Source organism: Choloepus didactylus, chromosome 3, assembly GCF_015220235.1.
Source record: "Choloepus didactylus isolate mChoDid1 chromosome 3, mChoDid1.pri, whole genome shotgun sequence".
Classification (NCBI taxonomy): Eukaryota; Metazoa; Chordata; class Mammalia; order Pilosa; family Megalonychidae; genus Choloepus; species Choloepus didactylus.
The window spans coordinates 130,673,645-130,692,064 of record NC_051309.1 but is presented as its reverse complement, the minus strand read 5'-3'; the positions used below and the strand labels follow the sequence as shown (position 1 = coordinate 130,692,064).

General features: G+C 40.2%; 1 protein-coding gene across 4 annotated transcripts in view; it reads left to right on the top strand.

The window, feature by feature from the left end:
- The window catches only part of PDE5A (phosphodiesterase 5A), a 160,244-nt gene that overhangs the window by 117,423 nt on the left and 24,401 nt on the right, over window positions 1-18,420 (top strand). For all 4 annotated transcript variants that reach the window (XM_037830561.1, XM_037830564.1, XM_037830562.1 and 1 more), the window contains exons 12-14: window positions 8,684-8,830; window positions 13,386-13,511; window positions 15,090-15,184. In XM_037830561.1, coding sequence (XP_037686489.1) covers window positions 8,684-8,830; window positions 13,386-13,511; window positions 15,090-15,184 — 368 coding nt within the window. The remainder of the gene's footprint in view (window positions 1-8,683; window positions 8,831-13,385; window positions 13,512-15,089; window positions 15,185-18,420) is intronic.

Here is an 18,420-nt window from a genome sequence, read left to right as displayed (position 1 = left end):
TGTTGGCTCATCTTTATCCTGTAGCTTTTAGAATATCCTTTGTGGAAGGAACGAAAACTTCCTGCTGTAAGAATAATGATGCCCTAAGGAAAAAACATCTGTTCCCTTGTAGAGTACAATATGTTTGACTAAAGCGGCTGCTGTCTGCTTTGAGTTAAAAGGTGGGCCGATTCCCACATCCTCACTTCCTAGCATTGCCTGCTCCATCTCTGATGTCCGTAACTGGCATAAACGACAGAGTTATTTATCTAGACGTTTTAAACCCTCCTCTCTTCTCCCGTTTAAGTCCATGCTTTAGCCTGTGGAACTGATCTACCAGAAAGCATATTTTGTTATGAACTTTACTCTTGGGAAAGATTCTTTTTTTAGAGTATGAGGAGAGTGGCTTTCATTTAAAGTGTGAACAAAACTGGTATGCATAAATGAAATTTAAAGGCCCAGATAAGCAGGAGAATGTGCATGGGCCCTCAGATTTGTGAGGGAAGCTCTAGCGCGCTCTAAAAATTTATTAATTGGACCTTTTTACTTTGAAAAAGATAGATATAAAGCTGAGTAGGGAAACCCCAAATACTCACAGGAAGCCTAAGAGGTTTGGAAAGAGTTAGGAAAAAAGATGAAAGTAAAAGAAGGAGTCTGGTTCAAATTGCTTGATTTTTCTTCCCTCTGCTGTGTATTGTGAGAAACAAGCACTATTCCTAAAAAGGAATAAATGCTTACCTGATTGTGGAGAAGAAACGAATTTATTCACGGTCTTGCAAGAACGGGCGCCCAACCAAAATGTGGGGATTGGCACCCAGACAATAGACCCAGCAGTATTTATTCCCTATGCCTAACCGCAAGTCCCTCCCCTGTTTTTCCATTGGCTGGATACTTCAGAGGTTACATTCTATTCGACAAGCCTAACTAGCCCGCCCAAATTGGAAACATGCAGCCCACCCAAATTGGAAACATTTGAAAAAAAGTCTTCTGTGCAAACTTGGAACATTTGAAACAAGTCTCCACCTCTCTTTCCTTTGTTCTTGAGCTGCAGAGCCAGTCTGAGCTAGTTTGGTAACAACTTATGAAGCTGTTTAAGGAAACTCTACCTTGAGTCTCCACCTTGCAAGGACAGTAGATAGTGGGCGGATAAGCAGGGGGACTGACTGTGGCTAGTGGTGGATAAGCAGGGGGACTGACTGTTGATTACAGTTTGTCTTTTTAACCTTTCGCTAATTCCTTAACCGCCCCTACCCTGTGTGAAAGCTAAACTTAATCTAATTCTCACAGCTCCCCCCTTTTTCTTTTAAACTCTTTTTAGCTTTTACATTTTAGTCTCTCAAACCTTTGGAGAGCTTTCTCACATTTTAAATATATCTGGTTGTCAAAAGAACCAGGTAAACTCTTTTTCTCCCTTTTCTCTTGGGTTTTCACATCCTCCCCTTTCTCAAATGCCAGGATGAATGGGATGGCCAATTGAACCAGAGCACAGGTCCCCTTCCATTTTTCAGGTAACACTGGTCGGAGGACGCCCTTTCCGCAGTACCACCGAAGGTCTGCTCGGGGTGTGGTTAGACTGGGGAAACTGCCAATACTATCCTCAGTCACATCCCACACTTTGGTACACGAGGCCATGGTCCCGAGATCCTGGAGCCCCTCACCCCATCCAGAGAGACAAGCAGAGTGGTTTCCTGGACCAGGGTGAGGAGCTAGCCTGGCCTTGGTGTTTCCTCTCCTGATTGGAGGAAAAAGGGAGGGCAACGTACTGCAGTTTTCACCAGGAGTAGTGTTCTGGAAAAGGAGCGCCACACACTTGAACTCCTTCTCATGCTTTTCCACACCAAAGGGAAAGGGCATGATCCAAGCAGTGGGTCGGCCTGTTGCACAAGCATAGCAGCTACTTTTGTCTAGGCTCTGGACTGTATATTTAACCCATTCTACCCAGGCATTTGCATCTTTTTACCCTGTGTCTGTTTCTATGGTTTGCTTTAAGTTTTCTGCTTTGATTATTCTAATTACCTTGGGATCATTCTGAACTGGGGAACTGGCCTCCGATTGAACTCCCTCCAGGGTTACTGAACGGCTAACTGGAGATAGCGTGGTTAATGACAAGTTTAATGGAGAGGAAAGGACTTGTAGACGGAATCTCCCCAGAGGATCTCTACCAGTAACCTCTATCCCTATGCCATATATTCCATCATCTCCCCCACTGGCAGTGGGTCGTTTATCAGCTCCTTTAATAGTTATTACCACTGGGTTGCATTGATGATTCCTGCAATTTGGGGTATTACCTTTATAAAAGGTTATTTTATTCTTTAATTTCCAGTGGGTTGGGTGGATCCAACTTCTATCTATAGTCCATTCCTTGTATTGGGTAGTCCACCATACATCAGCCTAAGAGAGGCAAGGGGAGACTTAGCTGAAAATATTTCTTACTGGCTCTGGGCATAGATATTTATCCTTTCCACTCAGCCACCGCTGGTACTCCAAGCTCCCACAGTTCACTACCTGACATGCGTCAGATTGCACTGTTTGAAACTCTAAGCCTTCAGTTATATTTATTACTAGTTTGACAGGACTCGTTGCCTTCCAAACTGGAAACATTATGGCTAGCATAATTATCTCCATTTCTAGTCTGAGCTTTAAGCTGCCTATTTTTTAGTTTTCTAAAGCACCTGACCAAGTGGTATGGAGACACAGGGTTTGACCTGCGTGCCTCCCCCCCCTCCGCCTTTTCCAATAGTCCCTCCTAGCCATTGTCATTTTAGAGTGACCCTTCAGAGATCTGCGGTTGGAGTTATTTTTCAAGATTTGGGCAGAGTTGCTGGGTATTTATCGTCCGGTTCAGACACCGGTCCCTTTACTCAGGTGTAGTGAGTTCAGCCTTTCTCTGCCGTCCAGACTGCTGTTTCAGTTGTTAACAAAACTTGATAAGGTTCCTCCCAGGCTGGTTGAAGTCCAGACTCCTTCCATGACTTGATGAGGACCCAGCTGCCAGGTTGGTGTTGATGGACAGCACACCCAAGGGGCGGAGTCTGGGCCAGCAAACCAGGGTGCCTGAGGGATGACAGAGTAGGAGACAAAGCCAGTACATAATTTTTAAGGAAGAAGTTCTTTGAATCTAAGGAAGGGAGATCTCTAGTTTTAGCCGCCCCACTGGGGGCATATCAGTGTAATTAACTTGAATACTCTGAAGTGGCCTGAAGCCTGGTTCCTTTCCCCTCTGTACTTGTTTCCTTAGGACTTTATTATTAACCCTTTGGCAAATAATACATCGTTCACTTATTTGTTTAGCTACAGTATAAAGGCCCACACATCCAAAATGCTTAAGAACCAGATCACACATAGGCTGTACTCCCCAATGACTCCCCTGGTGTAAAACTGCTAACACCTCCCTCAGGTACAGACACCCCTGAACTTATTTATATGAAGCACAGCAAGAATTTATCAGCATTTAAGGCTATTTACTGCTAAAAACAATGGAGCAATTAAACTAAAGGGCAACAATAATTCAGAATAACCCAGGATTAATGAACAAAAAGGCTCACCATTCCCAAATACCCACTGAAAATCCAGTCTCCAATACACCCAGTTCAGTGATGCCTGAATGTAGTTGATTCACATATATGTACACCTTAAACACACACACAAGGTTTGCTGCCAGATGAATAATAACCCACTCTTCAGGGGAAGGAGGACAAGCCTTGGTGTGTGGCATTTGACAATATAAGTGGTGCCTCTATTCCCACCGGAGCCAATTTCAAGCTAGCAACCTGGCATCACCAAACACAGAGCTGGGAAGAGACATGCACCACTTACTGTCCCAAGCTCATTTGATGCAGCTTTAGTGAACCTCAACCCCTTTTACAGAAACATGTGCATACAATCCACTTGCACTCTGATTATGAACCTTCTGCTTTTGCCCAAAATATATCAGCGAAACCATACTATGAATCACAAGAACACACAGCCCCTTATGTATTTGGAACAGACAGACACATACAACTTACACTACTCAAACCACTTCTACCTAACTAAGGGAAAACACTGCACACAGTAAAATTCATATATACACACCCATAACCATACAGAACCACACATTATGCCCATTTGCAAGCATGTACAGCCAGTTTCTTTTACAGTTTCAAGTAAAGAGTTGTTTCATTCTCCACACTATTGTAAACCTGCACATAATTGCCCAGTTTTAGAGTACACACAAACTAGTATATGCTACAAAGACATAAAGAAGCATCTCCAATCTACCATAGATGAGTACACAGGAAATCTCTGCCAAGTCTCAAACCATACACTGACAGACTTCCACAGCTTTAAAGACTCCTACGTAATCATATCACATGCTTTTATTACATACAAATATAATTATCCCACATCCCTGTGTAAACACACAACCCAAACTTCCATTAGATACACAAATCTTTAACTCCCAGAATGCATATGCTAAAATATGCAAATATATCCACCAATACCTATCCAGCCCCACATCACTTAAGTATACGGATAGAGAATTACACAAACCCCATGCCACAGAATCCTTAAATCTGAACATATACAACCCCCCACCAAACCCAGAAATTTCCTTAGTTCCCTTTTTTTTTGTCCAGGGAAGAGGCAAGCCAGCCATGGCCTGAATTCCCCCCAGACCAATCCCCCCTCTTTCTTTCTAACTGGCCCCAACTGCTTCTCTATCTTGCCCGTCTGTCTCCTCCCTGCTTCATCCCTAATCTCTCCTTGACCATGAAGTCAACCATACTCATCATGACCTTAGCTTTCTGCTTCTGCTTTTCCTCCTCTCTTCTTACAAACACTTTCTGAGACTCTCTCAATAACTCCTCCAATGGCTTATCCAGCCATCCATCCATTTTCTGGATCTTTTTTTGAATATCAGGCCAAGATCCCTTTACATAGCTGACCTTTAGCATTCCCTGGGCTACAGATCATCAGGGTTCATCCCTGAGTACTTCCTCACCTGGTCCCTCAACCTTTGCCAGTAGGCTGAGGGGGGGTCTCATCTTTTTCCTGATTTACCTCAAAGGCCTTACTTAGGTTCTGGGATTTGGGTACAGCCAATTTTATTCCCAGTATGACTAGTTTTCTAAGATTTTCCATGTGTGTTCTAGCCGCCGATCATTATTATTCCAATTGGGGTCCACATTGGGGAACTTCTGCTCTGCTGCCCTCACCCCTTATCCGGGCAGGTGCTGCCTCTCCCATTCTCTCATAGCCGCCCTCCTCACCACTCCCCTTTCCTCTCCCATAAAGAGGATATTTAGTATGGACATAAGTTCAGACCAGGTATATAAACTGGGGCCTAAGAATTGATCTAACTGTTCAGCTAGCCTCGCTGCATCTTTTATTGATGATTTCATTTCCCTCTTCAGGTTCCTTACTTCTGTACTCATCAATGGGACATTTACATAACCAATTTCTCCTGGTCTAACAGGGACTTCCCTGAGAGGGTACAAAGAGTCAGCGGGTTTATACCCTCATCCTCCTTTCCTCAGGAGCCTCTGGAAACGGAAGCTCCTGTATATCTTTTTTATATTGTTCCAATTTTTTTCTCAACTGTGGGTGGGTTGTAACTGGTGGAGCAGTCAGCACCGATTGGCTCTCTGACTGCCCCTCCCATTCTCTGGGGGCGTGGCCTGGTTCCATTAAATCTTTAGGGCTTAACGGTTCCTGCTCCGGTGGGGGAGGGGAAACATAAGAAGGGGAAAGCTTAACAAAGGATTCCAGGTTTTCGTTTCTAAAGATTCAGTCTCTGAATCTGGGTTCTTAACTTTCAAGGTATAAAAACTGATTTCTTTTCCCTGCAGCCAGCACATGGCATAGTCATATTTTTCCTTGGAAAAAGGTTTCTTTTTATTAGCATAATGCACGAGGTCAGCACAAAGCCATACCTCATCTGCCCTGTATTTTGGCCAGAATACATCAGGCGGCAAAATGCTTTCTCTTGTCCAAACATAACATTTCTTTTTATCCTTTCCCTTGGTCAGATCACTTTTGGCCCAGTGTTTCAACATCCTTCCCAATGGACCATTTAGAGGAATGTTCCCAGGGGACCTTACAGGTACCCCCTTTCCTTTATCCCCGGCCGGCCGGCTGCCTCTATTCCCCATTCTGAGTCTTGTCTGGGCGTCTTTCCCTTAGGATCAGCCTCAGCCTCATCAGAATGTCCACATTCTGAGTCTTGTCTGGGCATTTTTCCCTTAGGATCAGCCTCAGACTCATCAGAATGTCCCCACCACCAAGGTAATACTTAATAGTCCTGTTTTCTTACCTTGGTCTGTGCACAGAGTTACCTGGTGGCTGTGAGGCATGTTTCCCTTCCCCTTTTCTTGTCCACAAGCGGCAGACCTAAGCATCTGATCGCAGGTCTCACCAGCAGTCAGAGGTGGGCCCCCAATGATGGAGTCTGAGACCGCTCAAACGGCGGGGCGCGCCTTCCCTTCTTCCATCCTGGGGGGTCCTCCCCGATGCTTCGGATCCCAGACGAGCCACCAAGAAATTGTGAGAAACAAGCACTATTCCTAAAAAGGAATAAACGCTCACCCGATTGTGGAGAAGAAGCAAATTTATTCACGGTCTTGCAAGAACGGGCGCCCAACCAAAATGTGGGGGTTGGCGCCCAAAACAATAGACCCAGCAGTATTTATTCCCTACACCTAACCGCAAGTCCCTCCCCTGTTTCTCCATTGGCTGGATACTTCAGAGGTTACATTCTATTCGACAAGCCTAACTAGCCCACGCAAATTTGAAACATGCCGCCCGCCCAAATTGGAAACATTTGAAAAAAAGTCTCCTGTGCAAACTTGGAACGTTTGAAACAAGTCTCCACCCCTCTTTCCTTTGTTCTTGAGCTGCAGAGCCAGTCTGAGCTAGTTTGGTAACAACTTATGAAGCTGTTTAAGGAAACTCTACCCCAAGTCTCCACCTTGCAAGGACAGTAGATAGTGGGCGGATAAGCAGGGGGACTGACTGTGGATAGTGGGCAGATAAGCAGGGGGACTGACTGTGGATAGTGGGTGGATAAGCAGGGGGACTGACTGTGGATTACAGTTTGTCTTTTTATCCTTTGGCCAATTCCTTAACTGCCCCCACCCTGTGTGAAAGCTAAACTTAATCTAATTCTCACATGTATCAAGTTAAAAGTCTCTCTCATCAGGTAAATCTCAGCCTGATTAATACAGTGCCAGGAGGTGCATGGTGAAGGGGTTGGACAAGTGGGGATTCCTGGGTATGTAGATGCCCCCAAGGCTGGCAGGAAGTCTAGGACAGAAGCCTGGGGAGCTGCTCAGCCAGGGCTCCTGGCCCTGGGCCGGCTGTTGCTTTGTGGGAATCAGGGCTCAGTGTTCCCTGGTTTTTCAGGAGAAGATGGAAATCCTATTTTTTTGCTGTTGTTGTTGCTAAACTTGCCCACTTTTTACCTAGTATAAAAAAAAATCAGTCATTTTTTTAAAACACTGTGTACCAAACAAAACTCATTGGCAAACCCTTACCAGATCTTCCAGTTTCCCAGCTCAGATTAATAGACTCACCCTCCCAGGAGGCTTTCTAAAAACAGAGTTTGTTGACTCAAATTAAGCTAGGGGAATGAGATTTTTTTCCTCTCATTTATTTAATCAGTGTTTATATTAACAGATATTTAAACTGTATCCTTTGCTAGGCACATGGGTACAGCCCCACCTGGAGCTCCCAGTGTAGTTTAAGAGATAGAAAGATGAACAGGAAATTACATTATTGTAAACTTCATGTGAATGAATAGGTGTCCATAGGAGGCTAGCTTAAAGGGGAACTTAACCCTTTTTTAGTGGGAACTGTGCCTTAAAGGAGTCCATCAGTTAAAGCAAGTAGAGGCTCTACAGGAGAAGCAGGAGGTGCAAAGGCACCTTGATGAAAAAGGGGAAGGTGTGTTTGAAATTAAAGTTATTTACCACAATTACATGATTATAAACTCAAAACCAAGGATGTGAAAACAGATACCCCTCCCAGAAACAAAACCGGATTCCCAGTACCCATCCCAGAGCTACTGAATCAGCAAGTGCTTTTAATAGGCACCCCAAGTGATACTTAGAGACAGACCTGGGTGAAGCGAGTGTGGGACATAGGCTCATGAGTAGGTAGGGATTGTGTCAAATCTGAGGGCAGAGTCGCCTGCCTGGAAGCCAGGCTCGGTTCCTTCACTAGTTGAGCTAACATGAGCAACAAAATTAACCTTTGTGCTTAAGTTCTGTACCTGAAAAATGGAGCTAGAGCATCCACTGTATAAGGTTGTCCTGAAGATTGAATGTCAAGTGTTTAAAACATTATCATTATCCTGCTTACCACTTCTTCCCAGCCTTTAGCACTGGGCAGGCCAAGAATAATTATGTAACAAGTATCTATTGAATAAATAAGAACAGGGAGTTATAAAGGGGATGGATCACTGGGAGCCTTAGGGCTGTGTACTGTTGTAGGTGACAACCTCAGCGCAGTCGTCCTCTCTTCTCCTCCACCTAACCCACCTGGAACCATATAGTGCCTCAGTTAAAAAAAAAATGGTAGTAGTTACTGTACTAAAAGATTTCTAGTGTATTATAAAAAGGAAAAAATAAACATCCTGTTTTCTTATAACAAAGTGAGAAAACTGTGACTCACTGCTGATTAATTAACAGCTTTATTTCATTTTCTTCTTCTCCTCTTACCTAAGGCTGCTGTGGTACCATCTGCTCAGACCCTTAAAATTATTGACTTTGGCTTCAGTGACTTTGAGTTGTCTGATCTGGAAACAGCACTGTGTACAATTCGGATGTTCACTGACCTCAACCTTGTGCAGAATTTCCAGATGAAACATGAGGTAGGAATTCAGTATTGTCCTTTGGAAAAGTGTGTTTGTAAGAGAGAATTAGTTTTAAATGCTAGTATGGAATAGGAATTTTTACATTTCAGTGATTAATATACTGTCACCTAATGAAGACCCAGACTTTTTAAAAAAAGCAACCATTAGGACTTTTATTGGACTCCAACCATGTGTCAAACACCAGATTGAAGAATAGGGAAGAATATTCTAACAAGGGAGAGCAGGAAGTACAAAGTCAGGATGACAGGAAAGATTGGGGTGGGGGGCGGAGAGCGCTAGATTGGGGGCAGGGGGTGGAGAGCAACTGGATTGGGGGCAGGGGGTAAGAGTGGCGAGAGAAGCAACTGGAGAGGAAAGTACAGAGCAAATCACATGGAACCTTAGAAGCCATTCCAAGGAATTTGGGTTTTATTCTACAAACAGTGGTGTGTCACTGAGGATCTTCAGCAGGGAAGTACACTATCTGTTTGCAGAGGTTTTAATAACAGTATACAGGGAAAGATCCAAAAAGAGTGAACACCTTTGGAAATGAGAAAGTGTCTTGATAAGGGGACAAGGTCCTGGTTGAAGCAACATGGTGATCCCTATGGGGTGAAGATGAAAACTGATTTTATCCCCTGTTGATTACTTTATTTGCTTCTCAGAAAATAGCAAGGCTTAAGTCAATACCTTTTAAAACCAGTTTGGAGAGATAATCAGGGAATTCTATTTTGTCTCATAATCGCTATGTAGCATCAAAGAATAAGTGACACCAGAAAGGACTTTTTGTCCTTTCCTGGTCAGTTGAATGTTTAGTCTCCTTACACAGATTTCCTATCTGGAGATTTAAGTCTATTGAAGTCCTCTATATTTAGCAATCTATTCATTCATGCAGTGAGAATTGACTAATGTTTTCTGTGTACCCTGGACTGTGCTGAGTGCACATTTCAGCAGTATGTTGTCCCTGCTTCACAGTTAGGCTCAAAAAACTAAGGGTTTATCAGCCCAGATTAATACAGTGTCACATATGGTATTATTGAGAGCCCTGAATGTACTTCTTTCTTAAATTTAACCAAAAATTTTTTGACTCTTTCTTGGGTGAAAACAAAAAAACAACTGTCTGTAGACTCTTCTGTAATAATACTTCACTCTCGTTAGAGTGTGTTGATGAAGGGATATTGCTTCATTTAATTATTATAACAAACTCTCAAGAAAGATTCTTTAGTTATGATTTCTAATATTATTCTCTGTTTTACAAATGAAGAAATCAGGACAACATGGTAGAGTAGACAGATCTTGGCTTTTGAGTCATACAGACCTGAGTTTGCGTTCTAGCTCTTATTCCCTTGGGCAGTTTATTTAATCTCGCACCTGCTCAGTTTCCCAATCTTTTCATTGGGGGTAATTGGAATACCTTTCCCATGGGAGTCTTATGAGAATTACACATGCGTCTATATGATTATGAGCATGTATATTTATATGTCTGTATATATATGTACATTTGTCTAATACTCTGCTTAAAACGCAGTGTGGAGTACATGTCACTTACCATGGTCTTAGGCTGAACTTGAGTTATGGTGGTATTGCCCCATCATTGTCTCTCTGTTGTAGGTTGTAGGGCTCATTTTTACAAGGATTTTCTGTTACTGGAGTGAAGGCATCACTCAGAGCCAGAAGTTCTAAATGTGAATCTCAGTTCTGCTTCTCGCTATTTACAGGACCCTATAAATCTAGATGACTTCCCAAATCCCCTTCCATTCCCGGGAGCTTCCGTACTTTAAACTGGAAGTGATTTTGTTAAAAGGGCCTGACCAGAACAAAGGAATGTGATCCTTGTTCGTTTTCATGAAATTCTGACAAGTTGATTTTTTTTCTTACTTGGTTCTTAGCATTTGAAGGCTGGATAGTCACTCAGAATTTCTTTGGCAGTTTTTGTTATTACCTTTTCTTGAATTTCTGTCCATTAGGCAAATATACCTCCTCAACATCTGAATCATCTACCCTTCTTTTCTGTTTGAATATTTGCTGTTCTAATTTTGGCCACTATCAACTGGAACATCACATTCACCCTCCTGCCTTAGTGCCTCTTGTGTTTTATTTATTTCAGATATTGTCAATATAATTTTAGGATGATTTAATTAAAATGTTATTGTTGAAAAGGATGTTAGCATAATGAGGCTGCCCTGCCAGGGACTATTTCCTTTTGGAAGATATCTTCACAGAATCTTCACATCTCTGCTTAGCTGCCAAACCTTGAGTTACTCTCCTACAACCAGTGCACCAGAAGTTGCCTCTTGCTCATCTCTGAAACAGATTCTTGACTCTACTCAAATAAATCTGCATATGCTGTCCTAATTTCACCTTCTGTCTTCTACATGGCATTCTTTCTCTGAAGTATGTCTGCTCCACTTCATGCCACAACACAGTTTTCTCTTCCTCAGAGTCTAACTCAACTCTTCCTGGGAGAAACCTAGGATTGACTTCATGCCCCTTGGATTACTGGTTGGCACTTTGTAAATCTGTGCTCTCAATTTTTATGTTAATTTATTTGCTTAAATAAATTAACTTAGATAAATTAACTTAAATTTGCTAAAATGTGCATTTTGTTATTTTTACTATAGAAAATAACAGCAACAAAAAAAGAAACTCTAGTTTCTTGAAGGCAAGAGTTGAAATGCGGTTTCTGTTTCTTCTGATTCTCCTAAACATCTCGTGTACAGCACTCAGGACAGAGAATGTTTTCCATGTAATGAGCATACTCTCTAGAGTCACCCAAACTGCAAATAACTATTCAATAGTTCTGTGCAGAATACTGTGTCACAATTTGCATGTTGCCCCATATCCATTGGGCACTTAGATCTGACCATAATTTTCCGGTATGCTGTTGAGAACATCCTGATAACAGAATACAAAACTGTACTTAAATCTAATTACAAACTACTGTATCCCCTGGGTTGTCCAATTCTATTATGCCCATCTTAATAGAAGCCTAATAGAGTAGTTGATCAGTAATTATGCTTCCTAGAGTCATCTCAGTCCTTGCTTCACATTATATGGTATATGTGTATATTTAATTATAGCTACAAATTTATGATTAGTAAAAAGATACGCCCATAAATTTAATCTCTGGTTTTTCCTACTTATTTTCCTTGCTTCTTTAATTAATCATATTTACTTTTTACAACACTTCACCATATGGTTTCTAAGTGCATCAAAGAAAGGTTGTAGCTCTTGCTTAATATTTTCCTAATAAGTTTAATCCATCATCTTTTTGGCAAACTTTTTCAGAAATGGTCATGTTGAAAGAAGCTGTAATATACTTGAGTTTAACAGATATCAGTCTTAGGCACACTGAAATCCTCTGTTGGAAATATGGTGACTTAGAGTGAAAGGGGTGGGAGACAGTAGAGTTCTTGGTTATCCAAGCTCCCTGTAAACTGAGTCATAGAACAGGAACAGAAAGACCTGACAAGAAAAGGGAGAACAGGAAAGCATTGATTACCTCCAAATCCTCTCTAAGCAGGTCTCTACCAACAATGAAGAAACCTTGTGTTTTGACCTACTTCTGCAGCCAGTCACTCTGAATTAAACATTGTCAAACCAACATTCTTTTCCTGGTACTTTTTTCATCCCCCAGAGTAATGCTCTCTGTATTTAGAGTATCCCCAGTGATATATGTAGACAGAAGCACATATTTATTTTTACAGCTCCCCAAAGGTAAAGTAAATCATTGTGATTTGGAGAAGCAGACTCTGAAGCTCACACAAACACAGAATATCTATGCTTGAGCCCATGTGCCTCTGATAATTTTATTGAATACAGCACTTAGAAGTTGATATAAACCCGACTTAAGAGACTTTGAATGTCTATCGTTTTTTCCTCTTTTAAAATACATTTTTTTTTCATAAAAGAATACAGGGTTTATTTTACATATATTATTTTTTAATTATTTCTTGGTAACCAAGCAGTAACTCTGCCTGAATATTTACACATGGTTTAAAAGGAGCAAAGATCTAATGATTGTATTAGGACTTGGCAACTCCAATTTGTCTTTAGAGATGTGTTGCAAACTTGTCCCCAATCCACCCCCAAAACCTTCCACTAAATACCTTCTCAGATGTACAAAATGGGAGCATGGGAGGAATTCGCGAGTGGCTGCTTCTATGAGTCTCTAAAAGTGAATTCATATATATGTGACTGTCTATTTGGATTCTCCTAATGGATGACAGTTGACATAATAGCTATTTTAAAAGCTAGTCAGCACCCTGCCCGTATTAGAGATGCCTTGCAAATTATATATAATGTGGTTAGTGTGGTGGTTAACGTGGTGGGCTCTGGAGTTAAACTGCTCAAGTTTGAATTGTGACCCCACCTTTAATGGTAACATGACCTTAGGCAAATTACTTAACCTCTTCTTCAATCTCCTCACCTATAAAATGATCAAAATAGCAGCCCCCCCCAACACACAGAGTCATAAGAATTAAATGTGAATGCTTTATACAGTACCTGGAACGTAGTAAGTATGTGTTCAGTGTTGCAATTATTGTTATTACTTATGCTTTCTTTCGTAAAGGTTCTTTGCAGGTGGATTTTAAGTGTTAAGAAGAATTATCGGAAGAATGTTGCCTATCATAATTGGAGACATGCCTTTAATACAGCTCAGTGCATGTTTGTGGCTCTAAGAGCAGGCAAAATTCAGGTACTTTAAGAGCTGTTCATATATTTAAGATATTTTCTTGCTTTAGAAGTAAAATTTATGCCATGCTCTTTCAAGTTTTTTTTTTTAATGTGCACTAATGATGAGTGAGAATAATCTTTACCTCCACATACAGCATAAATTTTATTTTGTCATTTAAAGAGGGCTAGTATGGCAAAATGCTTACTTGCTAATTTTCTTTCATATACAATATATATTAAAAATATATTTTTAAAATCTTTAAAATAACTTCATAATATACTTAAATATCTTTGGGCAAATAAATATTTCTTTCAAAAGCAAACTCTACAGTATTAATAAGAAAAAATATCACATTTTCTTATGTTCACATTCAACCTGTTCCATAGTACGAAACCACCCAAGTGGCTTCATAGATAAGTCAGTCCAGGATCCACGATCACGTTTTCTCTGGAGTACTCAGTTAATCTTATAAGTATTGTTTAATGGCAAGTGTTTTGATTTCATATACATTGACCAGAGACTAACTACAAGGAAGGTCATTGCAGAAAACATTCAGTTCATTCCTTTTCAGGCCAAATTTTATCCATATCTCTGTCCTTAGATTTTAACTTCATTGAGAATCAACTAGTTATTCTAGGTAAGTAATTCCAGGCATCCATGATATAAATGTTTTAAATTCAGAGTGTCCCTGCTTTGCTTTGCTTTTGCTTTCCTTTCTTTTCCTTTCTTTCCTTTCCTTTCTTTTACTTTCCTCTTATTTTCTTTTAATAAGTTCTAAAAATGTTATTCTCTGTCTCTGTTTTCATAGCATGCACACTTTAACTGGCTAGATACAAAAGAAATAATTGCTTTCAAAGAAGGCATATAGCATATCATAGTAGTATTTTGCTGTGGTAGCAAACATTTATAAGAAATAAGCTTAACTTGTTTTGGGTACAGAAAGGTCATAAGGATTCTCACCACTAAAGACTATCCTTGCTTTTTTGTGAGAAAATAACAAAATGATGATTTTGTGTATATGTTGTCAAACCTATTTAGAGAATTGATTTCCAGCAGAATAGAGCTGATAATAATTTCAACTTGTTTTTTTCTTACTAATTAAGGGGAACAGTAGTAAAGATAATACAAATGGCGAGTATTTAAAAATAACCTACACTTGGCTTTGGACTCTGTTATGTATTTTTTTAAAGCCAAATTTTCATTCCTAATTATCTTTTATTCTGTTTTGCTTAATGTTCACATTGTTTGCTGCAAAGAGTAAAGGCAGCAGAGTTCAGGTAACTAAGAGTCAGAAAGAAAACAATTATTTAAAGTTTTTAATGATTTTTCCACACGTATGTGATAATTGAGAATTACTGTTTACTATAGTTGGGCAGATTATTGATTTCTTTTCTGCTGATAAGTAACATTTATAAAATCCTTGTCTTGAATGACAACGGAATTACCTGCAGAATATGATTCCAGCTTGAGTCCTTTGTGACTATAAAGTGCATATGTGAAACACTGAGAAAAAATACATGATTACTGCAAAGAGGTAGTATAATGCAGTTTACCAATTTGCTTCTTTCTGTCTTTCCTCCAATGTCTTTGGCCCTGCAGACCAAGCTGACTGACCTGGAGATACTTGCATTGTTGATTGCTGCTTTAAGCCATGATTTGGATCACCGCGGGGTGAATAATTCTTACATACAACGGTAAGACATTTTTCCCCAGCAGAACAAGAAAATGTTTCTTTTAAATTGTAGGGCTGTATTTTTTAAAGTAAAAGCCACAGCAAAATTTGATGGTACGAAATTTCAATTGGTCAAGATCCCATAACATACTTTGGTTGCATTCAAGGGAAATGGAAAAAAATAATGCCAGCCCAATATTGTATTGGGGCAAAATAATGTTTCTGGCCTGGATTTCAAAAAATATTTATGTTCAGAATCTTTATTTCATTAGATAATTACCAGGCGTTTTGCTTCGTTTGTGTAGATCTAGCTTAAGAGCTTCTGTAGAAAATTATTAAGACTAGTCTTGAAAACATATTTCACCCTGGAATAAAAGGGCAATACTTGAGAAGTGCTCAGCTTGGTCCTTGGCACGTAATACATGCTTAATAAAAGGGGACTTTTGGTCTTCATGAAGGCAGAATAGCACAATGTTGGAGAACTCAGGCTCTGTGGTGAGAACTGGATTCAGTCGTAGTTCTTCCCCACAGTAACTGTGTGTGACCTTGGGTCACTGACCTTGGGCAAGGTAGCTAATCTCTATCTCAATTTCCTGGTCTATAAAATGAAAATAGTTGAATACCTTCCTCATAGAGTTGATGTAAGTTTTCAGAGATAAAGCACATAAATACCAAGTAGAATGTTCAATGCATATTCAAGAGTTAAATAAAAGTTAGCTGCAGATGCTAGTGGATAGTCATATCATTAGCAGAAGTCTGCTCATTGACTGATTTGGGAAGGAAGATACTATTTTACTTTGATAAAGCTGCTGAAATGCAATATACAAGATATGGACTGGCTTTTAACAATGGGAATTTATTATCTGACAAGCTTACAGTTTCAAGGCCATGAAAATGTCCAAATCAAGGCATCATTAAATGAAACCTGGACTCCTCTGTCAGATGGCAAGGCACATGGCGTCTGCTGTTCTGTCCCTTCTTGTTGAATCCAGCTTCGGGCTTTAGTGACTTCCTCTATGTTTCTGTGGCTTTCTCTCTCACCTTCTGTGTGTGTCCTTCCCTCTCAGCTTCCCTGTGTTTCTCTCTGTATTAGGATTCCTCTTTTAAAGGACTTCAATAAGAGGAGTAAACCCACCCCAGTTGAGGTGGGTCAAATCTCAACCTAAGTTAAGATCCTACTCACCAAAAGGTCCTACTCACAATTGTCCACACTACAGGAATGGGTTAAATTTAAGAATAGGATTTTTTGGGGTGCATACAGCTTCAGGCCATCACAGATACTAACCCTTCAGAGAAGAGTTTCAGGCTCCCTTAAGTGACATTTGCAATTACAAATGAGATGATAAAAATGATATCATTTTTCGTCAAATTTTTGAGCCACTATGATATTTTTATTTTCTTGCAGCAATTTGACTGAAAAGCCTAAATTATAATGGCAGAATCTCTTACTACTGAGCATTTCCTTAAGTATGCAAGTGATTCAATTAATGGATAGAATGTCTTAAGGAAATTCCAAATGTTTGATATCTTGAGGGAATTTCAGAAAACTCTAATCACATTCCCTTTATCTAAATAAATGGAAAACTTCATGTAAAAAGAATTGTAGCAATGTAGCAACTATGTCCTCAGCTGACCTTCTGATGAGAAAAGAGAGCACGCTCTTGCCTAACTGTCAGAGACTGGGTGTTGCCTTCTTGAAATCAAATGTTTTGGAGAACTGACTGGCTAATATGTCCTCTGTCTCCTGTGCTTTGTCATGTGATTTGATCCTGAGTTTAACATAGACACAGGGAGTAATTATGAAAGGGAACAGCAACAAGAAAAGATTTGTAGCGCAGACTCCAGCCACATAGTATGACTTTCCGTGGTCAGCACAGCCTCACAGAGACAGTGCACAGACATGCCCCTCGCTACTTCAGAACTGAACATAAGGATTATTGGTATATAGAGTGCACTAAGGGGCTATATTGCCCTGCCTTAGAATGCAAAAACACTCAGTTATTTTTTTCTTTGTTTATTTAAAAATAATTATCCAGGAAAACATCTGGAGAAACATCATCATCTCTTCAAAAAAAAAAAACTTCCTGGGAAAAAGTCATAGATTGAAAAATCTTTCTTGTACACCCACCACAAAACCAACTTCTACCAAGTAATAAATAACTTCAAAAAAGAAATTTAAAGCAGTTTCAGAGATTTTTGTTTCTTCCTCCGTCCCTGTGGTTTGAGCAGAGAAAACCAAGAATTTTCCAGGGATGTTTCTTTTTGTTTCTTTTTTCCTTCCTTAGTGGTAAATGAGTGATACTTAAAGTGGGATTTTCTGAACCAGGAGACTCTTGGGAGAGTAAAAGTACCATGAACACACCCCTCTAAAGTCCTAACTTCTAAAACAGTATACTGTTGTTAGACCTCATCAGAGATTCTGACTAATAAGTAAAAAAAATTATAACAATAAAAGAAGCACAGAAATAGGAGTAATCCTTCAAAAAGAGAAAAGGCCCCCACATGGTGGCAAAGTTAGAAACCGTAATTCTCCTGTCATTCATTCTTCTTGAACATATTTTTGGAAAATTAATTTGAAGTAAGATACTCTTTGATTAGGATGCTCTCCCTCGATTCATCCCTTGATTCTTGGATGCTTTCCCTGGTTAGGAAGACTTCCGCCTTTGGTGAGTACTGAGAGCGTGGCAGGGAAATACTTGAGCAAAGAATTCACCGCTTGTGCTTACTTCTCCCATGTGGGTTGAAAAAGAAAAGAGTGTTTTCAGATAGATTCTGAATTAGTTAAAGAATAAGCAGGAGCAGGAACAAAATGGCTCAAGTACAGGCATCCATTAGAGATAACACAACGGTAGGGACACTTGTGTTAATAGGGGAATTTCCAGCATGAAATGTACATGGTCCAGTGTAAGACTGTGGATGTATCTATTTCATTAGATTTGGGTTTGGTGTCTTATAAGATAATATAGTAAAATTCCCCTACATTTTAGGCAGATGGATAATGAACAATTACTGGGGCCTTGGTACCTTGCTAGGCAGAGAGAGAGCTGTAAAAGTATAAAATGTGGTTCCTGCCCTCAAGGAATTTTCACAGTCTCATGAAGCAGTAGGGATCAGTGCAAGAAAGTAGTAGGTCCTGACCTGTGTAATTACTGGTTGTAAGTGTTCAGCAGAGGAGGATACTGGTCAAGACTGGTGTAGTCCAGCTTCACCATTAGTGGAGGAAGTGAGACTTAAACTGGATCTTAGAAAGTGGAATAA